Source organism: Panthera tigris, chromosome C1 (genome assembly GCF_018350195.1).
Source record: "Panthera tigris isolate Pti1 chromosome C1, P.tigris_Pti1_mat1.1, whole genome shotgun sequence".
Lineage (NCBI taxonomy): Eukaryota > Metazoa > Chordata > Mammalia > Carnivora > Felidae > Panthera > Panthera tigris.
Genome location: NC_056667.1, coordinates 45328227 through 45354090, shown reverse-complemented (window position 1 = coordinate 45354090; position 25864 = coordinate 45328227). Strand labels below are relative to the sequence as shown.

General features: G+C 47.8%; 1 protein-coding gene across 2 annotated transcripts in view; it reads left to right on the top strand.

Moving 5' to 3' along the window:
• PLPP3 (phospholipid phosphatase 3) overlaps positions 1 to 25864 on the top strand; it is an 85527-nt gene that overhangs the window by 41064 nt on the left and 18599 nt on the right. For both annotated transcript variants that reach the window (XM_042997362.1, XM_007089883.2), the window contains 3 exons: positions 2877 to 3034; positions 18282 to 18562; positions 18971 to 19028. In XM_042997362.1, coding sequence (XP_042853296.1) covers positions 2877 to 3034; positions 18282 to 18562; positions 18971 to 19028 — 497 coding nt within the window. The remainder of the gene's footprint in view (positions 1 to 2876; positions 3035 to 18281; positions 18563 to 18970; positions 19029 to 25864) is intronic.

The following is a 25864-nucleotide window of genomic DNA, read 5'->3' as shown; positions in this document are numbered from 1 at the left end:
CTTTACTAACTTTCTCTGTGGGATTGTTCCCCCCACCCCCTCTTGGTCCTTTTAACATTTATTGAGTGTCTGTGGTGCGTGCCAGACCCCGAGCTGACATGACCCAGTGCTGTTGCCTGGTTTCCTCCAACTAAAACCCCTTCCTGCACTGATTTTATTCCATGATGTCTTGCCGTACTAGATTGCAAGCTCCCTGAGGGCAGGGCTCGTGCCGTCTTTGTACCTCGTGTACACAGTGAAGATTGAATCAATATTTGTCGACTAAATGAATGGGTTAGTGTAGTAGTAGATGGCGTCATCCCAGCAATCCCAAAGCTAGACTGCACTCTTCCCATTGCAGAGATGAGAAGAGCGTTTTGGAGATGTGAAATAACTTGCTCAAGTAGCTGGGAGCAGAGTTGAGGTCATTAACCCAGTTCTGTCTAACTCCACAGCTCTTTTATATGTGTTTTATTGTCCTTAGAAACATATGTTTTACAGGCCTATCATGTGAACACCATTAAAAATAGAAGCTGGGGCCTAAGAGCCCAGCCCGAATGTAAGGCACTCGAGGTCTGTTCCCTTCCTGAGTTTATTAGCAACGCTTTGGCTCCCAGGCACCACAGAGGCTGCGGCCAGGCTCAGACGTGGAGCTCAAGGTTTTTATCACGATGTGTGGAGCTTTAAAAGCGGACTATTAATATCATAGTGCTGGCTTCTTGGCTACTTTTCGTAGCCAACTTGGCCACATTTCAAAATGTTTAGGCAGTGGAATGAAGATGGTTTGGGCCCGTAGGATATTTTTTTCTCTCCCAGCGCCCCACCCCCCAAAGATCAGCTGACTGTTCTTGCCCCTTCCTCGCCACAGCATTCCCTCCCTGCCTCACCTCTCCCGCTTCACTCTTTTGCAGAGACACGGTCTCAAGAGCTAATGGTTATTGCCTTCCAGGGTCCCTCTGTGTTTACTTTGAGAAGGTCAGGCACAATGCTGTGGTATGTTGCTGTTTCTTTCTTTTCAAAGCACTAGTATGAATTTGATAAAGTAAATTGTTGTTCTAGCAGGAAGCAGTTAGGGGTCACAAAATAAATAGCCGTAGAATTCAAATAAATCCAAAGAATAAAACCAAATAAATCCATGTGTGTATGCACAGTGATACATAAATACACTTTTTAGAAAGTGAGCATTTTTATCGCTGCTGGTCTGGACCAAAGTAATTGAAAAATTGTGGAGTTCGTGGTACATTTTTTTTTTAAGAGGCGGTCTGGGGCTTCGAGCAACGTGACGTGAATTCAATTCTTTTTGAAAAACACGAAAGTGGAATTTTATCTTTTCAACCACCGCTTATCTTGGGATTTTTCGGCTAATGAAATTCACAGTCGGACGAAACCAATTTGCAAAGTTAAATCAGGGATTCAGGCATTTGGGGGTAGACTAAGAGACCCTGAAGGAGCTAAATATTCTCTCGTAGTCACTGTTCTCTTCACTTGAAGGTGAACGGCACATGCTTAACCGATGGTGTAAAATGACCTCTTCAGGTTGTTGGGAGATCCAATACAGAAATGAATGAATGCCTTACACATTGTGGATGGCTCTTACATCGGTGGTGGCTGTTAACAGGATGTTTTTCTTGGTCTTCCCTAGTCCTAACATTTACTGGCTCACCTTTTACTTAGGGGAGTGGTATTGCAGCTTGGCATTGAACTTGGGTGGTAGGGGAAGAGGTCTTCCAGTCTGAGAGAAGAGTAGGAACTGAGGCAAGAGTCGCCGTGTCCTGTTTTCTTGGAGGCTGTGTCACGGGGGCCACAGACCATGAGTCAGGGAAGGGAGGTCCAGGTCGCGGGGCACTCCAGAGGTCACACTTTATCTCGTGCGGTGCAACGGCGAGCCGCGGAAGAAACTTAAGCAAGGCAGTGACGTGCTCGTGGTCAGGAAGTGAACCGGTAGATGTGTGTGAGAGGCGGTGAAGGTCAGGAGACCGATGCGGAGGCTGCTGCAGTGACCAGGCCAGAGATCTTGTAGGCCTTCGCTTTTTGCTTCAGGGTTGTGAGGAACTTTTCCTGGCAGGTGATGGAATCCATTCGCCATGACCTTTAAGAGAATGGCATCTGAGCCGAGCCACTGATAAACCAGCAGCAGCTGCGGGAGCAGCTTGGTGCTCCCAGATGCCCTTGGGCTCCGCTCCAGAGCTCCAGGCCTCAGGGCCCTCTGCTCAGCTCTACTTTGTCTTGGAAGGGACTCTTTAGTGGGAGAAAATGGTTGAAAAGGGCACCACTGAGCAGCTACCGTGTGCCAGGCGCTACGCTGGAAGTCGTGTGTGGCTGGTTCTCCTTTTGTCGTCCCTGCAACTCATGTGTGGGGAGACTGAGGCTCAGAAAGATGGAATGACAACCAGGGGTCACATTGGACCTGAGATCCAAATTCAGCTTATCTGACCCCGAGGCCTTCACGGCTCCAAGCAGCAGAGCCTTACGATGAGCCTCTCGAAGGGGGAATGGTGACGTCCGATGCACTTGGCGAACGACACATCATTAGACTCGGGGCCCTGTTGGCGATTGTCACTCGTTGGGCTTTAATGTCCGCAGGGTGTGGTCGCGCAGTGGGAAAGCTCCTCCCCGGCTCTTCCACTGCCTCCCACTGTGCCCTTGGACGAGACCAGAGAATAATGCGTTGCTCCTCCTGGGGGTGACCAGGAAGGAGAGGGCCTGCAGGTGCTGAACACTCTCTGTGGGCTGTACATAGCTGCAAATGCATGGAATTCCTGTCCCTGGCAATGGTGTTACCTGGGCTGGTCTTTGCTGCAAGTCATTCTCCGGCCTCCTTTTATTGATGTTTTCCCTTTCTCTCTCCTCTCCTTTTTTTAATTTTCCGGTGCCTATGATGGTTGCATCTGGACCAGCGGGCCTGCCCTTCCTCATCATTGAGACAAGCACCATCAAGCCTTACCACCGAGGGTTTTACTGCAATGACGAGAGCATCAAGTATCCTCTGAAAACCAGCGAGACCATAAATGATGCTGTGCTCTGCGCCGTGGGGATTGTCATCGCCATCCTCGCGGTAAGCGCCCGGGCTGCCATGTTCCACCTGTCCGACTTCCCCTGTGTCGAGTTTCAGGATATCTGAGCCAACGGAGGTTGGCCGCGCAAGCAGAATTTCATTCGGTTGATAATAGTGTGTATTTCATACGGTTAATGCTGTTACCAAAAGCATATACTAAAAGTATCATCTGTATACACACATATATACTGAACGTCTTCTAAAAGTACGCTAAGCACCCCTCTACTCTACTTTGCGTGCGTTATCCTCACAGCCATCCAGTGAGGTCCAGATACCGTCCTTGTCTTTCTTGTACAAGGTAGGAGACTGAGGTCTGCACAGTGAAAATAATTTGCCCACGCTCACTTGGAGCGGTAGAGTTGGAATTTGAACCCATCTGTCCCTTACCCCAGAGTCTGACCTCTGAGTCATGAAGGTGAGCCCCCGAGGAGGGGTATCACAGGCATGTTCTGCTGTCTTCACACTACGGCTGTGCCTTTGTAACAGTCATGCCACTGGTGTTCTCTGGCATATTGTTTACTTCTCTCATCCAGGGGCTGGGGTGGCAAAGCGAAAATAAAATTGGGACTTGGCATCAAGAGACCGAAGTTCTAGACCTGGCACCCCGCTGACAAGCTGTACGTGCTTAAAACCAGGGATGACCCCCTTGCTGCATAGTGTTGTATTGAGGAGGAAAAGAGAGCATGAGCATTGAAATAACTTGGCAAACTCCTGAATTGCTGAGCGGGTTACTCAGGTGCAAGTGTGAAGTCTCGACTTACATACAGCTCATCCCTTAAAGGATGAAGGCCTCGTTGGGAATGCACACATGTGCCACGGTCTTTGACAGAGTCCGGAATTACTTTGGAGCAATGTTAGCCTTGTGGAAATTGGGGCATGGCCTACTTGGGCTTTACTTGGGAGGTCACCACCTTTTGTTTTTAGATGTGTCCATTTGGGGTGTTTGGGAGAGTAATTGATGATAATCCACTCTCCTAATTTGTGAGTCATACATTTTCACAGACGTCCGTTCCACACCTCCAGTATTTTCTGTTCTTTGCCCTTGAACCCCAGCCATGTAGGCATAAGGGATAGGCATCATGTCCACCAAGATCATAAATTCTCCCTCTCAGATCCTTGAGTCATGTTTATATTAGCCAGAGCCTGGAAGCTTATCTTTGGCCTATATGAGAAGCTGAGAAGGAAGGAAGCTAGAGTTAAACACACTACATGTGAATTGAGTGCTAGTATTCCCATTATACAAATGGAAAATCAGAAGCTCAAAGGGGTTAAATGATACGTTCAAAGTCTACAGCAAGTAAAAATTGGGGCTCAAGCCTATCCCTGGCTTATTTCAAAGCCCTGCTTCCATTTTGCAGGTGTGATTTCAAATGCAGAGTGGCTGTTCTGTCCAAATTAATTGCTTAAGGGATCGGCATTTGTCTACTCATGCCTACTCTGGATCCGATGGAAGCTGCTGATGGTCCTGAGCCGCCATTTCATGAAGTTTTTCTTTTGACTTCCCCACTCTGGGGGTTGGTTGTAAACTTTGAGACCCCTCTTTGTTTTTTAATAACATCGTAAACCAGGCACACAATCAACAGTTTGAAATTGGGGAGGGGGGGAGGGGGGCTGGTAGAATTCTTTCCAACCTTTAACATAAAAACAGTCCATCGGGCAATGCTCGTAGTTTCTTAAAGGTGCACTGAGGATCTTTGTGTTCAGAAACTGAGAGATATAAAATCTCATTTTACTGTTTGTTCCAAATGGACAGTGTGAGGTTGAGTTCTGCAGGAAGAATGGCTTTTCCTGGAAGAGAAGTTTGTCGTAGAAGGCACATAATTGTGCAGTATCGTCTACTAAGGTTTGAACAGGTGTTTTTGACACTCGGGAGGATCAGTTAATTGAGTGCTTTTAGGAAGCTGACTGTAACCCAGGAGTGGTTAAGATAAGAATAGCACAGGGACAAAGTGTCACATGCCCTTTGCTCTTTCTGCATGCAATTGTTCTTGGCTTCGGCTTGCCTAGTGGGACTGCTCCCAGACCCAGCACGGGAGCGAGGCACTCTTCAGAGGCCGTGGCACCCCAGCTATGTGAATCAGGTGAATCACGACTCTGTCCAGCCCTCGTTTTCCTTACCTGTGTTCAGATTCACTCATGGGCCTTGCTATAAGGATCAGATGCCATCATTCGTGGGAACGGACTTTGTAGCAGATGGACATGGGGTGCCAAAGTGGCTTTTCTGAGGGCTGTGCTTCTCGTCTGTTCTTCCTTCCTCAAGCAAAACTCCTGGTCAGCAGCTCTTTCCCTGCTGTCGGTCAAGACCAGCCCCTTCTTCCTCTTGAAATGCTAGCATTTCTGAAAAAAAATCTGCTTTTAGGAGTTTAGTTTGGCTTGCTCTTCTCCTCATGTCATGTTGGTGTTTTAATTAAAAGCTGCCCTGACCTCCCAGGTTTCCTTGAAACGGTCAGTCGTGCGCTGTGACCTTGGTTATAGGATGAGCAACAGCATTGCTTCCACATCCCATACAGTGTCAGCAAAATAGGTTTGGATAGTGCTTTCCTCTAGTTCTCCGTGCTCCTCCCAACCCCCCTCCGAAGCCCAAAACAAAACAGGCAAAACAGATAATAATTAGTGTCCTTCGTTAGGTGCCACTGTGTGCCACAGAAACCTACAAACTGTGTTCAAGCATTTCACCCGTGCGGAAACCCTGACAGCTAGATAACCTGCCTCCATTTAGTCTGAAGTTAAAGGCATGTGCTCCGGTGCCTCTCTGAACTCCCGCTGTGCAGTGTGTATGTAGCCAGTGAATTAACCCCGCTGAGCCTCAGTAGGCCCATCTGTTGAATGGAGATAATACATCTCCTTATTAAGGTTTTCAGAATTAAGTGAGATGATGCATGTAAGGTAACTCAGTGCTTGGCGCCTGGGGCATCCTCGATAAATGTTAACTGTTTTCATTATAAATGACTAAACAGTCAAAAAGTGGTGGAGTGACTTTGCAAAGACCTCATGTCTAATAAAAATAGAATCAGGAAAGGAACGCCAGCCTTGGGACCCATCCTGCCGCTCCCGCTCTTTCCTTGTAGTTAATTCACTAAAACCCAGATCTCTTGACTCTTCCTCCCGTGCTCTTTGCAAAAGGACCTTTACCTCTGGATCCAGCTGGGGGCATGTGTGAGATGTGGGCTCATAACGAGGTCTGCTTACCCACTTCCCTGCCATTAAGTACTAGAGTACTCATGGAAATAAGCAGAGGCAGGACCTCAGAGGAAAAATGAGTAATTCACTTTAGTGCACCCGATTCTGGAAAAGCTATATACAGCTTAAATTAAACAACAACAACACGTTTCCCACTTTCCCATCATGACTGGTCACAGAGCCTGGCTGCCTCCATCCAGGATCTGCTTCTGATCAGAGGGCGTGAGTGACAGGGAGGGTGGGGGTGGGGAACCTGGTCTGGAAATCTAATCATCTTGATATTTGCTGCCCGGGCCTTCTCCGGCCGACCTCAGGTTTGTTTAAAACAACAAGAGAATCCTTGGCTGACTTGCATGCCCCTGCTCCAGTCTGAGTGTCCCCACAGCAAAGGAGAGGGGTGGCGGTGCCGTTTCAAATGTGACCGGGAGGTGCAAATCATCAGAAGTTATAGAGAAAGCAGACACCTTTCGATGGCAGGAGATGTGGAAAAATCTAGTCGCTTTGACTTCTTTTTCAGATGTATCTCAGATTCTGGAATTATAGCATAATAGGAATTCCTTCCAAATCCACAAAACAGCGGTTCCTATCTCTGCCTTGTAAAGGTTTAATGACTCTAGCAGCAGAGAGATTAGGAGCAAAAACAGTGAAGTATCACCCCCTACCTAGCCTCCTGTCAATTTGCCTTGTACTGCACTATGAAGAGTATCAGGGGCGAAGACTTTAATATGGAAAAATGCTCAGTATTCTTTTTAAATCAGCGTGGGCTCAGGGCTTGCTTTGGTCAGGCCCTGAAAGTGGTTTATATAGATTCTTAGCATCTAGGACTTGATGTGTGAATGAGTCACGGGTGAATCCCCTTCTCCCTCTGGCCATATAAATTTGACTTTTCCTCTCAGATCCCATTGAATGGAACTTCTGTAATAATACTCCTAACTAGAGAAAGAGCTCAGACTTTGGCATCATCTGGTTTAGGTTTATGTCCTAACTTTTGTGCTGATTATTCATTGTCAGACCCCTTTGGAAAAGAACTGTACCTTCCTTTCCTGTAAGATGGTGACAGTAGCTCCCCAACCCCCTAGGCTTTTCTGGAGGTCCAATCAAGTGACATTATGTGTGTCATTGGCGAGAATCCTCCTTGTCATTGCTGTAGTGTCATACAGTTAACAGAGTGCCCATTATGTGCACATTCCCTTATTTGCACCTGGTGGTGATTCTGGGAGGTTGACTGTTACAGTTAAGGCCACTGGGGATCAAGGATATTAAGTGACTTTCCCATAACTACTTAGTGGCAGGGCCAGACCAGGGGTCCTCTGATTCACAGGTAAGGCTTTTAAAATAATAATGATAATAATAATAATAATAATAATAATAATAATAATAATAATGGCACCATTGCTGCCTTATAAAGCCTGCCTGCCTGCCTTCCACATTCACTTGTCTAGCACCCCCGAAGTAGCAGGTGCTGGGGACCCGATGGTGAACCTGTTGCATCTCAAGCAGGCAAACAGCACCTTCAGTATTTCTGCCTGGTAATGTGATTTGTGTCTGGGTATTGTCTCCCCAGCTAGATGATAGGTCCCTGGAAGGCTGAGACCAGCCTTTTCTTCTTGCCCCTGGTATGTATTAAATAAACCCCAGTCAGACATCTCCCTCTCCAGGAAACATTCCTTGGCTGCCTCCTTCCCCACCTTCCAAAGGTCCCAGAGATCCCTGGGCTGGCCTCTGTCTTTGCAGTTACTGTGTGCAACTGTCCTATCTTTTTCTCGGTGACCCCGTTAGCTGCAGCAGAGATAGGGAGCGGCCTGATCTGATTTTAAATTGGTAGTGTCTAGTGCAAGGCACAGACTGTGGTGCTCAATACGCGTTTGTAAAAATCACAAGCCATACGTTTTGGGCAGCAAATCAAAAGCATTAGGCCAGGAGATGTCAGAGGACCTAGGCAGCCGGGCAAAGTATTCTATTTGCTTCCCTAAAATCTTAAATACGGTCCTCAATGCACGTGGGAACGGGCTGTGTAGCACACGCAGATGTCTTGCTGCAGAGACAAGAAGAAGAGCTTAATACCTCCAAGACTTGTTTATTCAGGATCGGGCTTCAGTGTGCCCACATCTGGACTTCATTACTTCCTCCCCACCCCTCCAACCCCTTTATCTGAGAGCACACTGCCAAGAAAACAAGGTTCCCCAAGATTGCCTCATTAAGGGTTAGTCGAGTTTTCAACTCTGCAAAAAGTGAAGTCGGGCTGGCCCAGCGGTGCCCCGGTAGGAGACCCGGTCCCCCAGTTTACAATCCACTAGGCCTGTGCAATTACCAGGACCACCCACAGAGAGTGGTCGCATGAATCCTTCCACTGTGTCGGTCCCTGATCAAATGGCACAGAGTTCTTCTGAGACCTTCTTATCCCTGAGGGGATGGTGGCAGGGGGCATCTATTTGCAATTTAACAAACACGGGCATCGGGATTAGGATTTAGTTTGTTCCCTTCCACACACACACACACACACACACACACATGCAGTCCATGCTCTGGCACCAGTTTTTCCTCAGGCACATGTAGCTCTGAGGGGTTAATGACCACTTGGAAAATGTCTCCAGTGTGCAAGTGGCTTTTAATTTGTCCATTAAAAAAATTTTTTTTTGATGTTTATTAATTTTTGAGAGAGACACAGAATGCGAATGGGTTGGGGCAGAGAGAGAGGGAGGCACAGAATCTGAAGCAGGCTCCAGGCTCCGAGCTGTCAGCACAGCGCCCAACGTGGGGCTCAAAGTTGGAAACCGCGAGATCATGACCTGAGTTGAAGTCGGATGCTCAACCGACTGAGCCACCCAGGCGCCCCTCATTTGTCCATTTTAAATGGATAATGCTCTGGAGGCCGAGAAGTCCATTCTGTGAATCATTGTCTGTTTGGGATTGGGGCAGAGAATCAGGTAACATTTATAAGCTATCTGATGGACGGGAAACTAATGCCTTATCTTAAATCCTCTTCTTTAGTTAGATGAGGTAGGTATTATTATTTATTCTTATTTTTATTTTTTTACGTTTATTTATTTTTGAGAGAGAGAGCATGCCCGGGGTAGGAGCAGAGAGAGGTGGGGACAGAGGATCTAAAGTGGGCTCTGCGCTGACAGGAGAGAGCCCTACGCGGGGCTCGAACTCGCAAACTGTGAGACCGTCATCTGAGCCAAAGTCGGATGCTTAATCGGTTGAGCCACCTAGGTGCCCAGAGGTAGGTGTTATTTACCCTGTTTTACAAATGAAGGAGGGCACGGAGGCTCCCAAGGGAGAAGTGGCTAGTTTAAGTTTACTCTGTTCAGTGAATGAGGGAGCAGAAATGAGAACCCAGGTCTCTGTGGCTTCAGAGCCCAGTGCCTGAACTGACATTTATTCAAGGCCTGCTCTGCCAGGAGCTATGCCGAGTGCTCTTTATTTCAGTGAGCTGTAAAACCTTTTCGTTTCTGCGCTTGGGGAGCTCAGCGTATGGCGGAAGGCAAAACGTTGAGACCGCTAGGCAGACGGCCGCCTAAGATCCTCCCGTGGACGGTGTGCGATAGCATTTTAGGCAAAGTGGCTTTTGCAGAAGGTGTTAACCTGCTGGGAGGGTGGATGTTGGGTGAGTCCCCCCCTTAGAACAAGCAGGCTTTGTGGTAGACACCTCGCCCTAGGACCCAGATGCTACCCTAGGGGTTTATGGTCTAAAGGGGAAGCAGGGCAACTACAAGACTGATAATACTGTTCCCCGCGGGGAGACTGAGGAGTTGGTCAGAGAACAGGACGGGGGCCAGAGCGCCCCCAGTGGTGCTGGTGGTGCCCCCCGGAACCGAGAGCTTCAAGGGTAAAACAGGCCAAAGGCTGTAGATGGTGTGATGTATAAATCAAGTGCTGCTGTGAAAATTCAGAGGAAGATCACTGAAGGTTACTTTCATGGGTCAAGACTGGGATCATCATTGTCCCCCTCGTCATTCATTGGGCACTGGTCCCACTTAATCATCACCACAGCCCTTGAGCTCTTGGTATTGGCATCGTCCCTTTTTCACACATGAGGAAACTGAGGGCTACAGCGCTCTGTTGTCCAGGACCCATTAAGTGAAGAGAGCCGGAACTCTCCCCCCATGCACTCGTTGATTGATGGAGCTCCGCCTTGAAGGGTGGGTGGGACTTCCATCAGAGATCCTGACCTTCTAGGCAGAAGGGCTTGCTCGGAGAATGAGAGGCTGGAACAATGGAGTGTTTTCAGGAAATGTAGAGCAACCCTGTTTGGCTGGAGAAATAAGAGTATCGGGGAGTAGATGGAGATAAGGTAGAAAAGGATCACAGCGAGATTGTGAAATTCCTTGAATGTCAAGGAGTTTTTACCCCAGTTAATCGGCTGGAGATTGTGATGAAAGCCTTTCAAGCTAGCCTCATCAGTTTTGCAGCCAAGGTGAGGAGGAGGCCTGAACCACGATGGGGCTGATGCAAGGGGGAGAGAGAGAGGGAGAGAGGGAGAGAGAGAGATGGATATGAGACTCCTTGTAGAAGTAAGATGACCGGAATTGGAAGACCGTGCGACAGCCTACAGGGTCATGTCTTTGCAGTTATATGATGGTAACTTGAGCAGGAATAAGGGGAAGAAGAGTGAGGTTTGGGGAAAAAGTGGGAATGGGTGTGACAGACTGGGTTAGGTTGACGTACGGATACCATTGGTTTGATAACTGGTTGGGAGATTTGGCAGAAGATTGGAAGAAGGCCGACCACTGGGGTAAGGGGTAAGCCGAAAGTAGAGCGGGGGGGGGGGGGGGGGGGGGCGGGGAGGGTGGGAAGAGAGAGAGGGAAGTGCCCTTTTGATGGTCGTCTTCACAGAAGTAATAATTGGAACTGTTGAAGCAGCAGAGATCAGGGCGGAAAGGCAAGGCTTCGACCCCAGGAAGACCCACATTTATCTGGGAGAACCCTGAAGGGGGGAGCCTCTGGAAGGAGAAACGCATTTGAGAAATAGGAAGAAAAGCATGGTGGTGCGATATTCAGGAAGTTCGGGGGATTCAGTGTCAAAAAAGAGCATGAGATGGGCAGCAGGCAGTGCTACAGAAAAACATTCAGGAGACCCTTATGCGGACAGGCAGAGCTAGCCATCTAGGACACCCGTGGCTTTGAGTCCCTGACTTTTGGGAAAATGACGATGCTTCGCACTTCAAATTTTTTTTTTTTTTTTTTTACATTTATTTATTTTTGAGAGACAGAGAGAGACCGCATGAGCAGGGGAGGGGCAGAGAGAGAGGGAGACACAGAATCCGAAGCAGGCTCCAAGCTCTGAGCTGTCAGCACAGAGCCCGACACGGGGCTCGAACTCGTCAACTGTGAGATCATGACCTGAGCCCAAGTTGGACGCTTAACCGACTGAACCACCCAGGCGCCCCTACGATGCTTTGCACTTCAGACTGCCTTCTTCATAAAGCTTCTGGGCTTAGGGCAGCCACTGCTGATTTCCGCCATAGCTAGCTTCTGTGGCATCTCTCTGGCCTCTTTGCTGTCTGTATTCTAGATATTGGAGTGTTGGCTTATCCACGGAGTCCAGAAACTCCACTGGTGGCCTTGGACAGAACTATGTCCTCAGTGCTTTTCCCAGTCTGCGAGGCACTACTCTTCCACCCAAGCAGGAGAAGCAGTGAAGATTAAATTTCTCATCATTTATTTCTAGTCATTAAAGATACTGCATTTTGTTGTCCTGGATGGAGCATCCAGCTTCAGAGAAAATCCAGCCACACTTCTGTCTCCGTCCCGCGAAGCGGGATCCAAATAACATAACCTTTTTCCTTTCGCTGGGGACTGAAAAAAATGATTCTCCCTTCTTTATTGTCCATCATCCAGTGTTTGTTGAATGAATCTATTCTTCTGGATGGAAAGAAGTTCACTAGTCTGCATAGCTGAGATGTGAAAGAACAGGTTGGCCCTCTGTGGCTAGCAGGGACTGAGGTGGGCAAGCGTTTGGCAAGATTACCTGACCTTCCCAGGTGTTCTAGGAGCACCTGTCTCACTGGAAACACAGACCCTGCCGCCTGCTGGGACATCTAAGAGAAAGCCAGCTTGATGCCATCGGACAGGACCCAGGAGCTAGAATGAGGAGTCCAGGCTGCAGTGACAGTTCTGCCATTGCCTGATTTCTAAGGGTGATTCCCTGGCCTCCCCGGCCTTCCCCATACTCACTTATAAGGTGTTAATAATAATTCAGTAATAGGATGTTGTGAGAAGCAGATAATGCAGTAGTTGTGAAAATGCTTTGTAAGCCATAAAGTGCTAGGCGAATATTATTATTCAAGCAGATCAAAAAATAAGGAAGTTTGTCCTTCAAACTCGGCAGGGGAAGAAGATGAGTTCTCAGTCTCTAAAAGAGGTGTTTGTTGGGCTGCTGTGCGAAAGTCTGACTTTTCTTGGGATAAGTTACAGAGTGGCATGTGACAGATGACACGAACAATGCACTAGGCTTTCCCTTGCTGCCTTGGGTTGAGACTTCTGCTTTGTCCCCCTGAAAAAGACATCCTATGGATAAAGTGGTCAAAGCCAACATATCCATACACATGTTTTCTGGTTCTACTCTGGAGGGGTAGTACTTCCAAACTCTTCACTTTGGAATGTGCTTTTCCAAGGAGCTTTTGAAAGTATCTTAGAGAAGATATTTTCAGGGCGCCTGGGTGGCTCCGTCGGTTGAGCGTCCAACTTCATCTCAGGTCATGATCTCACGGTTTTGTGAGTTCGAGCCCCGTGTCAGGCTCTACCCTGGCATCACAGAGCCTCTGCTTCTCTCTCTCTCTGTCCCTCCCCCACTCATGCTGTCTCTGTCTCTCTCAAAATAAATAAATAAACTTAAAAAAAAAAAAAGAAAAGATTTTCTACAAGTATTTGTTAATGTTTTGTTTCCTATTCCCTAAGGGGAAGAGAAAAAAATTATAAGAGAGCTCTAGGCTTTTGACATACCACCTTCTTGCGTCCCTTGGCAATCCTACCAGGTAGATGTTATTGACGTTATTTTCATAGAGGAGGAGCCCTAAGCCCAGAGAGGCGAAGTCACTTGCCTAACGTAAGATGTGCGATTCAGGCTGAGGTTTTTCTGGCTCCAAAGTCAGTGCTGCTTTGACTCTGTGCTCTCTCTTTTCCAAAAAGCCAATGCTCTCCAGATTTCCTCTCTGGAACACTTCGATATTGGTAAATATGTGGACAGTTGAGGTCTTTTACACCAGAAAGGAGAGGCAGAGAGGAGCTGTCTTGGAGTTGGGGACAAACCGTCACCGTGGTCGGGGGGCAAGAGCTGGTCGTTTTCTGTCTCCTTGTAGCTTTAATTGCGATGCTTCCCCGCTTTATTAGTTTCCAGATTCTGTGCCAAGTGCTTTAAAAGGCAGGTAGGGGAGAATTCTCCTCTGCTGCCTGGCAGCTTGCCATTACCCCCGGAATCTGTTGCTTGCTGTTTCAGAAAGGGATCAACATTGAAGGCATTTTTCTCAGTAGTGAAATTTACATATCACAGCCTTGCTGACTGAAGCAGAAATGAGGGCTCCAGGGGCTGGAGTCTGGGGGTGGGGACAGAGCCTTTGTAGGGGGAGGGAAGAGCTTATTTTATTACCCGGGAATAAAAACATTGTGAGTAATGAATAAAGTCCGAAAGCAGTAAATCTGGAACTCCGGCGTTAGGTGTGTAACGTGTCGGAGAACAATTTAAGCCTTCGCCTCTTCGGCAGAGGTGAGGTATTCGGGCCGCCTTTCACAGCCCGAATTTCATTAAATGGCCTTTTAAGGGTTAGGATTACAAGAAGCCAAGTCCGGCTGGTTCATAATGATGATTTATGGCTGTGTTGTCGACTCCCCGACCCTTCTGTACAAGGGGATAGAGAAAATACATAATTTGTTGCTCATTAACTGTAAGATCTGTCAGGGCTGCCCCAGAAGCCATGTGGTCCTGGAGTCATGTGTCTGCTAAATGGCTTCAGCCTGGCCCTGTCCTTGAAAGTACGCAGTTGCTGTTGGGCCGTGGAGATCGTTTTTAGTAACAATAGAAATACGGCTGATCCCCAACTTAGGAGGGTTTGACTTAACGATTTTTCGACTTTACGGCGGTGCACAAGCAATACCCATTCAGTAGAAACCACACTTTGATTTTGAATTTTGATTTTTTTTTTTTCCTGGGCTAGTGATCCACGGTGCTGGGCACCAGCAGTGAGCCACGGCTCCCAGTCGGCCTTGCCAGCACGAGGGTAAACAGCCGGTACTCTTCACGTCATTCTGTGCCCGTGCAACCGTTCTGGTTTTCACTGTCAGTGCAATATTTAATAAATTACGTGAGCTGTTCTACACTTTATTGTGAAATAGGCTCTTTGGTAGTGATTGTGCCCAAATGTAAGCTAACGAAAGTGTTCTGAGCACATTTAAGGTAGACCAGGCGAAGCTGTGATGTTCAGTAGGTTAGGCGTGTCCAATGCATTTCTGACTTACGATATTTTCCACTTAGGATGTGTTTATCGGGATGTAATGCCATCATAGGTTGAGGAAGATCTGTAATCAAAAATTCTCTCAATACAGTGTGTTGTGAGTCTTTGAACTTAAATATCTGGGCTCTCCTTTTAGCTCTGTCACTTAGAAGCCTCAGAACCTTCAGGTTAGTGACTCTCCCTCAGTGCCTTACCATTCTCAGCTGCAGAATGGGTATAACTTCACAGAGCCGCAGATCAAATGAAACCAAAAAGTACGAAAGAAATGTAAAAGCTTGCTGCCGTTATTAGCATTGTTTTGAGGAATCTGAGGTGCCACGAAATGCCTTCTTTACCTCTTTCTCCTCCAGTGAGAGGAGGAAGCATTTTAACTGTGTGAGACACTGTGGCACCGAACCCAAAGTTTTCAAATGAAGGGATGTTAGCACTGAAATGAGTCCTTGAGTTGTAACCAAACCCTTTCTCCCTAAAGTGACTCAAGCACAGCAGTGAATTCCCTGAGATTAATCCGTAGACTTGTGTAAGAGATGCTGATTTGCAGTGAAAAGCTACGTGTTCTTTTTCAGCATCAAATAGGAAATCGGGCTCAAACCAGGCCAGCTTAGAGTTTCTTCATTTGTGGCCGCGGTATGGTTCAAGGAACTCAGGAGCCGTCCAAGGGCGGGGATTGTGCATGGGGCCTTGGTTCTGCTCCGTGCCCGTGGCATCATCTCGGAGGGAGTACCTTACCTCTGCTACTGCTGATTACCTTTGCTTGGTTAGGAGGGTCGTGGTGAAGGTAGTATGGGAGAGTTGAAAATAAATGTCATTGTACGGGCGCCTGGGTGTCTCAGTCGTTAAGCATCTGACTTTGGTTTGGGTCATGATCTCACGGTTTGTGAGTTCGAGTCCCACCTCAGGTGAGTTCAAGCCCCGCTTCTGGTAAGCTCGTGCCCTGCTTCAGGTGAGCCCCGCTTCTCTCTCTCTCACTCCCTCTCTCTCTGCCTGTCGCTCACTTGCACCCCTCCCCCCTTTTCAAAAACAAGAAAATGTCATTGCAATGAGGAAGTGATAAATTACGGAGTCTAGTCTCCTCAATGGAGAAACTGGCTTATCTCAGGTTCACTCAGTGAGTAGAGACTCGCTCAGTGAGTAGAGAACGCTGGCTACTGTAGTTTTCTTCTCCCTGCATCCAAAGTCATGTGAGCATCATTTATAAATAAAGAAGAAGAAAGAGCATGACGGTGGTAGTGAACATCTGGAACTTGTTAGCCTGTAAGGTTACACAGGGTAAAAGTATAAACAGGTTCAAAGGGGAGTTAGACCAGGAATCGTAGGAAAAGAACGCTGGGCGGGGAGCTAGAACACCTGGGTCCAATCTTCAGTTGCAAGTTAATTTGGACCTCGGTTTCTTCCGTGTATAGGGGACCCTTTCATTTCTGACTTGCTGTGCTTCTCAGATTTTAATCTCTGCAACATGTTCTCAAAGGACTTTTGGTAATATTTAGAGGATATTTCCAACTTTGCAATAGAACAACTGCGAAACTGTGGTCCTGTTTCCATCCGTCCATTCATTCAATCAGTAGTCTGAGCACCTCTGCAAGAGCAGGTACTCATCCTGCCCCTCAGGGAATGCCTAAGCCAGGACTTTGCGTTGGACTGGCCTTTGACCATCTCTCTTTATTGTAGAATCATGCTCAGTGTGATGTGGGAGCCAAGGTGTAGCACTTAGAAATAATCAGGTATTTATAAACACAGAATCGTTGTGTAAACGTTAGCAGTGCTGGTGGCTGTTCTCGCTGCCACACCGGCTGGCCCCTGGGCCCGGCTGGCATCTCCCTGCCACCTGGCCATCCTCCCGCTAGACGTGGGAGCCCTTGAGAACTTGGATCAGTTCCCCTGCGTTGACCCCTTCCCCAGCGGTAAAAAAAAAAAAAAAAAAAGGGAGACGTTGAAAAGGAGTGCCCGGATATGTCAGTCTATTGCTTCCCTTGCGGTTGTGAACACGCTGTCTGTTCCCTGCAGCAGCAAGTGTGGCTCGTCACCCTGCCCTGGGAGGAATTGTGAAAGGAGCTTTGTGGTGTGTGATGAGTTGAACATCGCTGTCCCTGGACTGTGGTTGCAATCAGGAAGTGGCCGGGGCTGTGCTATGGAGTTAAGACAAGAGCAGCAGGCTGTGTGGTGGGGCATCACCGAAGTGGGATTGGTCCTCTGCTGTGTAGGCATCAAGGCATTTGCCTTACGGAGAGCAGGCTGGCCCCCCACTCCTAATATAAAACCAGGCGGTGTGACTTGATCTTGAGCTTCCACCGTACCTAACTCATGATTATTGTAGGCAGTTCATGAAATGAAGTGTATGAAAGCAATACCTAGTATGCAGTAGGTAATCAATAATTTTTCCCGGAGTGACAAACCTCCCCTAAGTATTAGGCGTAAACAAGGTGGGATGGAGAAAGGGTATGAAAATCCAGACTCATTGGCTGCCCTTTAGGATTGAGGACATGGGAGACAATGTGCTGAGACTTGGAAATTTGCAAACACTGAAGGGCATTGTGTTAAAAGTTCCTTGGTTTGGGGGCGCCTGGGTGGCTCAGTCTGTTAAGTCAGACTCTTGATTTCGGCTCAGGTCATGGTCTCAGGGTTCATAGGATCGAGCCCTGTGTTGGGCTCTGTGCTGTCAGTGGATTCTCTCTTTCTCCCTCTCTCTCAGCCTTTCCTTCATTCTCTCTCTCTCAAAAATAAATATAAAAAAGTAAATAAATAAAGACAGCTAAAGAAACATGCCAACTAAATACAATGCTTAATAGTTAACTGGATTCTATTTTTAAAAAAACAAAAAAAAAGCTCCTTGGTTTGTAGAGCAGTATTCTTTCATCACAGCATTCCTCTACAAAGGAAAATGAAAGAATCCCTTTCTACAACCCAGGTCGTTTCCCATCCGTGTTACCAGATTTAAGCCAACAACTCTGCAAAGGCCTGCAGCCTCCTCTCCAGGAGAAGGAGACTGAAGCTTGGAGAGGTTAAGTCATTGCTGAAGGACACCGGGCAGGTGGCAGAGCTGGGACTCACACCCAGGACATGGTCTTAGGCATCCACCCTCCTATAGAAGCCCCCACCACGGCTCAGTGTTGACACAAGGCTGAGATCCCTTACTCAAAAGCTCAGAATCCTGACATTTGCTCAGATCCTCTGACATCCTGGCCACCCTTGACCATGTCCTTGATTCTTCTATTTTTTTTTTTTTTTTCATATCTGGGTCCTTGTCTCTTTCTTTGTTTAAAAAAATACGTATATAATTTATATTATATATAATATTTATATTTTTTACATATTATCCATAATATTTATATTTTTACATATCATATGTGTTTATATATAAATATATTTAGTTGTATATTTATTTCTGCTGGGACTTTTTTTAAAAAGGAGAAAATGACCATGTTATTAGCACTTTGCTCTTTCCTCTCCTGCGTATTTCTGTCTGTATATTTCTTAAATAGAACACTGGGACTTTTCTAGATTATAGCCTGCGATTACGTACTGAACGTTCTCTCGAGTCATGAAATATCCTTTACAGCATCCACTTTGATGACGGGTCTTGAGACCACCTAATTCCCCCGATGGCTTCCTTTCAGATCATCACTGGGGAGTTCTACCGTATCTACTACCTGAAGGAGAAGTCCCGGCCAGCGATCCAGAATCCCTATGTGGCAGCCCTCTACAAGCAGGTGGGCTGCTTCCTCTTCGGCTGTGCCATCAGCCAGTCCTTCACCGACATTGCCAAAGTCTCCATTGGGCGCCTGCGTCCTCACTTCTTGAACGTCTGCAACCCCGATTTCAGCCAGATCAACTGCTCCGAGGGCTACATCCAAAACTACAAATGCAGAGGGGACGACAGCAAAGTCCAAGAGGCCAGGTGAGTCACCACCTGCCGTGGCCACAGCGTGCCTGCTTTGACACGGGCAGTTCAGGGAGCACTTGCGAAGGCGCCTGCGACATGAGGTGCCAGGCTCAGCGCTGGGCTTTGGTTTCAGTGGGTGAATGAGGCATAGTCCCCATCCTTAAGGAACTCGGGGTCAGTTGATTTAGATGCATAGGTAAATAAGCAATTATGGTAGAATACTGGTAAGTCCATTCATTCATTCATTCATTCATGGGTGCCTGCTAGGTTCTAGAAAACATGTCCCAATGGACTGCCAATGTGGCAAAACCAAACAAGACAGTGCTGATCTCAAGGTCACGGTCTAGGGAGAGAAGACAGACAGGCAGACATGTGTCAGGGATGTGCATATGGCCCTCTCATGGCCCTCTCTTGCTCTTGCAGGAAGTCCTTCTTCTCTGGCCACGCCTCCTTCTCCATGTACACTATGCTGTATTTGGTGGTAAGTACCTTCCTTCTGATTCCAATGGAGTGTACTATTGAGCCCCAGCTTAAATCTCTTCTGTGCAGAGAGCCCTCAGAATGGTTAGGGATAGACCCCATTGTGAAATCCTTGAAAAAGAAGTTAGCTAGAAGAGTTAGGTTCCGTTTTGAGCTCTGCCACAGCATTAGAAGTTGTCTTCCTTTCTAGGCTTTTCCCATTTGTCAAATAAAAATAATATTGATCATGGCTGCTTGATAAGGCTTGTGTGCCCTTTTTGAAATTATAAAGTGATAAAGACACTTGTGTAATATTTTATGGTAACGAGTACTGTCTTCTGACCATCTGTTTACTCAGTTGACCCTTCCAGGCACCCTGGGTTATAAGTTACTGTCTCCGTTGTGGGAAAGGATTACTAAACAAGGCTCCGAGAATTCAAGTCAACTGTCAGAATTGACAGGCACTAGAACTGTTGCTCAAATGCAAACCCTGTCATCAAATTCCCAGTGTTCACCATGCCAGGCTTCTTACATCCCCCGCTGATGGAAAGGCTTTAAAAATCATCAATATCCGACTACATAGAATGATTTCAAGTTTTTCAGAATACTTCTGCTCCATGAGCATACGTCACCTCATGACAGCATGGCGAAGTATGAAATATGTATCCCCACTGCTTGGAGCCAGAAACTAAGACCCAGGGAGGCTAAGCAGCACGTTGGGGGGTCCCTCAGGTAGTGGTGGGGCCATGATCTGAACCCCTGTGGCCCTGTCTGCCCCGACTTCCTAGAGGTGCTGGGAAGGGACAGGTGAGTGCCCGGTTCTTCCCCAGCTGCTGCACAGACAGCAGCTGGTCTGTTTCTCTTTGCGAGTTAAAAACCGGTCCCCTGCCTCTCCTCTCCCCTTGAATGAGGCCCCTGTGCCAAGGCACTTCCTGCTTTCGGCCCCTTTGATGCAGAGCGAGAAGGTGCTGAGAGGTCAGACATAGCTCAGGGGAGCAAAAGCTGTTTGCAAAAGAACGTTTTGATTTTGACTTATTTAAAAAACATAATTAGGATTTGGAAAACCTAGCAGAAGGTTTTTTTTGTTTTGTGTCCCCCCTCCTCCCAAAACAATCCTTTCCAAGCCTGGAGGCCTCCCGGCTTCCCGTTACCTGGGATGCGGAGCTGAAAGGTGGGCCCCAACCTATGAAAACCTCAAACATGGATTTTGTTTAAACACGAATCACACTCCCTCCATTCTTCATTTGTTGTTGTTTTGCTTTCGCTTGGCTTTTAGAAAGCTAATGTCACGAAGATCTTTCGTTTCCTATTTCATTTTTGTTTTTTTTTTTTTTTTTTTTGTATTCTACCCAGGTCTGGAAGCAATTTTACAAATGTAATTTCAGTGTTTTGCAAAGGTGCTTGGAGGAGTGGGTCTCTGTTCATTTTTCTCATGTTCCTTCATTTTCTTCCAAGAGAAAAATACTGGGTAATTTTGAAACCAACTGTGTGCACTGTGTGCTCTATGGCCGCCCAAAAGATAAAGGTGCTGACCCGTTTCTGGTGCCTTCTGTGTGCCGGGCACTGGGTCAAGCTCTCTCTTCCACACTGGTTCTCTCAATAACTCGATGAGATGCGTTTTGATTACCCCGTTTTAAGCTGAAAACAAACCAACCAACCTGACGCTAAGAAGTTTAGTAATAAAAATTCTACCTCCGGGGGCGCCTGGGTGGCCCAGTCGGTTAAGCGTCTGACTTCGGCTCAGGTCATGATCTCACGGTTCGTGAGTTCGAGCCCCGTGTCGGGCTCTGTGCTGACAGCTCAGAGGCCGGAGCCTGCTTCGGATTCCGCGTCTCCCTCTCTCCCTGTCCCTCCCCCACTCGCACTCTGTCTCTGTCTCAAAATAAGTAAACATTAAAAACAATAAAAGTTCTACCTCCTGTAAGAGGCAGAAAAGAGATTTGAAGGCTGGTCTCGATGCCACCAGGATCGCTGTCTGTTCTTTTCGTGATACTGCACTACAAACCCAAAACCAACCTCGTTGGGATAAACTTAAAGAATATAAGCTCCCGACCCTAATTTCAATTTCACCTGAAGGCGACCTGCCTTTCTTCAGAGCTGCCTTAATGGATGAGATGCCCTTCTAGCCCCCACCCTCCACCACCAGGATGATTACAGCTGGAGATCTCTGCAGGGGTGAGGAGTAAGGGGTAGTTCAGACTGGGTGTTTATTTGCATCTCTGAGGGAGGAAAAAAATTACAGTGCCTTTATGTTCCTGGAAAGAAGGAAGGGAAGGAGGGAGGGAGGAAGAGAAGAGCGTCCTTAGTCCTTCAAGTCCCTTGCATCCTGCTACACGTGCACACACAGCCATGCGCACATCACACGTTGAAGGACCCTTGCAGACAGACACAACTCGCGGACACCCACATATACAACATAGAAACACATAGCTCCATTTTTAGCTCTGAGGTTATCTTGCCCTAAGGCAACCTCTGAGGCTAAATTCCAAGGAGGACAGCGCTCATTCCCAGGGCTCTTCCTCTATGTGATGTCATACTGAAGTCTCAACCCTCTCTATGTCCAATTTGCAGAGGTTTCTAAAGCAAGTTAGAACACCACGGCTGCCCGTCAGGGTCAGTGGGAAATGCTGTAGTCGGTCAGAGCAGCCCTCAGACCCATCCCCCAGGGATGTGGAGCTTCCCAAAGTACTGGAGCTGGGCAAATGAGACCACAGGAGACCCTGGCCTCCCCCACCAGGGCAGCTTCCTTGGGGCCTTGGGGGAAAATCGCCTTTGAACCAGCTGGGTGTCGGCAGCATTGATGGCGTTTTTCTCAAGGTCAGGCAGACCTGGAAGATTCTGCCCTGGCCGTTACTAGCTCTGGAACCAGGCATTGCTCACTGAGCTTTGAAGCCTCAGTGTATTCCTCTGTAAAGTAGAGACAGTAGTGTATTTCGCAGGGTTTTCTCTACTTCACTTCTTTAGGTCCCACGTTCTCCATCTGTCCTATGAAAGAGTGGAATTAGATGGCATCTACTTCTCAATCTCTTTGAAAGGTGTTTGAACTACCCTAAACTCTGCAAGGGAAGATGGGAAGCCCTCGGGGACAAACTTATGCCCTCATGGCCCTGGCGTTCAAAGAGAGGGGCGGACAGGAAGCACTCTAGGCCTGTTGACGGCAGCTGCCATCTAGAGCCTCCCATGGCTTTGAAGGACACTCCGTATTAGGTTTTGATTTGTAAAATGGTTAGCTTGGAAAAACCATGCCCCAAACACCAAATTATCTCTGGGCATAGAAGCTTACAGATGAGGTTAAGGCATGTTAGTGATTAATGCAGATTCTAATAAGAAAAACCCACAGCATGTATAAGCACATGTGAAGCTTTCCTAGCCCGGAGTCCTGGCCCCAACCCCAGGGAACCACATCTGGACTGGCCCTGTACCCTCCCTGGTCGGGGACTGAGGATAACTTGGCTTTCTGGATAAAATGCCTATACCAGCACAGGCACTAAACCATGTAGCAACCAGACAACCTGGTGTTTCTTGTGTTGTGTCAGCACCCTGCTGCCTCCCGGGGCCCCTGACATGCATCGGACGTGGGCCCTGCCCTCCAGGGACTCAACACGGTTTCGGCATTTGGCGTTCAGCGCATATTCAGTGGGTGGCTGTTACACACCAAACAGCGTGCTAGGGGGTGGAATTACGGACATGGGGAAGTCGTGGTCACAGCCTTGGGGAGTTCAGTCTAGGGGAGCAAGGAGACAGTGACAGCGGTTGGGTACACTGTGTGCTGGGGTGGGGGTGGGGGGTGGACGTGGGATCTTATGGAAGCTCGGGGTCGTGGCACCCCCAGCCAGCCCAGAGTGGAGGGGGGCAGAGCTGGGGAAGGGTTCCTGTAGGGTAAAGATGGGCAGATTGGAAGGACCACCCGTGTGCAGGTGAAAAGGGGGACGATGGTTTGGGGTCTGCAGGTTTTCATTTCAGTCTAGCTGGGGTGGCTGGTAGGGGAGGAAGCAGGGGCGGGAGGGCGCAGTGAAAGCTGAGAGGACCTTTGGGACCAGCCACCCAGCTCCTCCTTCTCCAGCCCAGAGCAGGCAGCAAGTTGGTGGTGAGGCCTTTCCCTTGTTGCTGCGCTCCCCTCCCCAAACGTGAACCTTGGCCGCTTGCCTTTTTCAGGGTCAGAGAAGCCTTTCCTGGCCCCCTTCTGCAATACTCCCTGACTCCCCTGTGCAGCCTAATCCCTGCCCCCCTCCCCCGACCAGTTTCTCACCATCTGACATACTATATATTCTTCGCTTCTTTGTTTATCTCTGCCGGATAAATTGTAAGCTTCATGAGGGAGAGGTTTTTGTCTCGTGACTCACTCTTGTATCCCACTGCCTCAAACAGCGTCTGACACTTAGTTGCAATGAACATTTGACTAGTGAGTGAATGAATCAATCTCAGGTCTTCAACATTCCCAGGCCATGCTTCTTTCCGTTCCATGCAGATTTTGTTCCTCTCCTCATCACTGAATTGATAGATCGTGAAGGACCTATGTGGTGTAAGGAAGGCCTCTGCTGCCTCTTTGCTGAACTGTTTATGCACTGGCTCTTTACTGCAGTGCCCATGAGAAATGTTTATGTGTCAAAGGGTTTGTCAGATACCAAGGAAACAGGGAAGCGGCTGTCCTCTGACCGCCATGTTCCCTGGCCTGTGGTTGTTAGTCATTGAGGTTTTGTTCAGTGTGTTTAGAATCCTGGAGCGGTGGGGTCTGGTATGCCCACGAGACATGCCCACAGATCCTGGGAGTTTCTGGTGAAACCCCTTGTAGGTACAAGATGGCTGTTTGTAAGGGGAATAAACCACTGTACCAAATGTTTTCCAAACTCTTCCCCACCCCCATCTACATCCATCCATCCAACCACCCTTCTGTCCATCTGCCTATCCATCAGTCTGTCCATCCATTCAGCCAGCCAGCAGTTTCTGAGCCAGACCTTGTGTGAGCACCTGAGGACACGAAGAGACCTCGTATTTGGTGTGGAAATCCTGAAAGGTAAAGTCTCAGAACAGTTGGATGAGGTCCCCAATTCGGGTGGACTGAGGCACGGAGCCCCAAGGGAAGGGCTGTGAACTCCACTCTGAGGCTCACTGACTCAGTTCACAGGGTCTCCTTAGCTTATGATCAGGTCAGAGATTCTAATACCCTTACTCTTCCAAAAGCTGTATGCTTGTGTTTTGACATGGGCCTTGTAAAAGTATGTGACCGGTGAATTCAAGGAGCATGAGTGTTCACATGTTTCCTGTAGGTTGTCCTTAAGTCCACGACAAGCGGGTAGTCCCCTCAAATTGCTTTTCTCCTAAGACAAATCCAGTATAAAAGACCGTTACTTTGTGTGGAGAGCACTAATTTCCTCAAAGGAAGCCAGGCTCTGTGGTTAGACCTCAGTCTTAGAAAAAGACACATCTTACTCAGTGTAAATCGTGGCTCTTTGTTACCTTGAGCAAGTGACAGGGCCTTTTGGCCTTGATCTCTTCATCTGAAAAATGGGCACAATGGTGGTATCTACCCAACAGGATGATTGTGATAGTTGCAGGTGAGGCCGTTTAAAGCCGCGGCACTGTGTCTGAAACCGTGCTTGACAAATGGGGAGTGTATGTTTCTCCCCCTGATAGTGACAGAAAACAAGAGCTGATCCCCTTCTCAAGGAGGAGAAAAGTCGACTAAAAATTTTTCTTTTGTCCTGAAAGTAGTCGAATAGCTTCCCAAAGAGAAATGCCCGTTCTGCACCACGTAGACGAATCACCAGGCACCGGCACCAGAGCCAGGCGTGAGCCGTGGAGGAGCTGAGAGGAGGGAGAAAGTTTCTTCTCCCTGTGGGTGTCAGTGATCTGGACCGACTTCCAGGAAGAGAGCATATGCAGGGACGTAAGGAGGGACAAAAGCCTCCTTTTCACTCTGAGCAGAGCAGTCCCAAGAGCAATGGAAATGAAGTAAGAGGACAGTACCGACCTGTTTCACCAGTATGCAAATCATGTAATGAAACACAAATGACTTCGCAAGAAGGAGTGTGACTCACCCCACATGTGACTCGGCTGGTTCAGACCAGAGGAGCCAGCTTGAGTTCAGCCAGACCTCTCTAAAGAGTTTTTGTTGAATTCCACAGGACCCCAGTTTGGGAGCTAGGACCAGGAAGGAGAAGAGAACTCCATTTAGGGAGTGAGCTGGGTGTGCCAGGGACTTCCACATACATCATTTTGGGGATGGGGGTTCATGGGCAGACATAGTCCTTTCTGTTGTAAGCTACCTGTCTTCAATCAGCAGTGTTATTTTAGCAATTGGGGAGAAGAATCTTAGTAAAAGAATGAGATTTAATTAAAAAAAAAATTTTTTTTTTTTTTTTACATTTAATTCCTTTTTGAGAGAGAGAGAGAGAGAGAGACAGAGCATTAGGGGGGAGAGGCAGAGAGAGAGGGAGACACAGAATCCGAAGTAGGCTCCAGGCCCCGAGCTGTCAGCACAGAGCCCGACGCGGGGCTCAAACCCACGAACCGGGAGATCATGACCTGAGCCAAAGTCGGACACCCAACTGACTGAGCCACCCAGGCGCCCCGAGCCTTAATTTTTAATGTGAACATATTCTTTTTGCATGGAGGAACTTATTTTTTATTCATGTTTCTGTCTTTCACAATTTTGAACAGATGTACACGATATGTGTTGGAGGTTTTTTTTTTAATGAACAAATTCCCTTATTCTGTAAGAGAAAGCAGAAATTTCAGAGAAGCAGAGTCCCCCAGCTGGCCTGGAGCAGAGAAAAGATTCAAGTTTGGTTTTGCTCTGATTGCAAATCAGACACTTTTCTGCAGTGTCACACTGATGGTTAGAAGTGGATTCTCCAT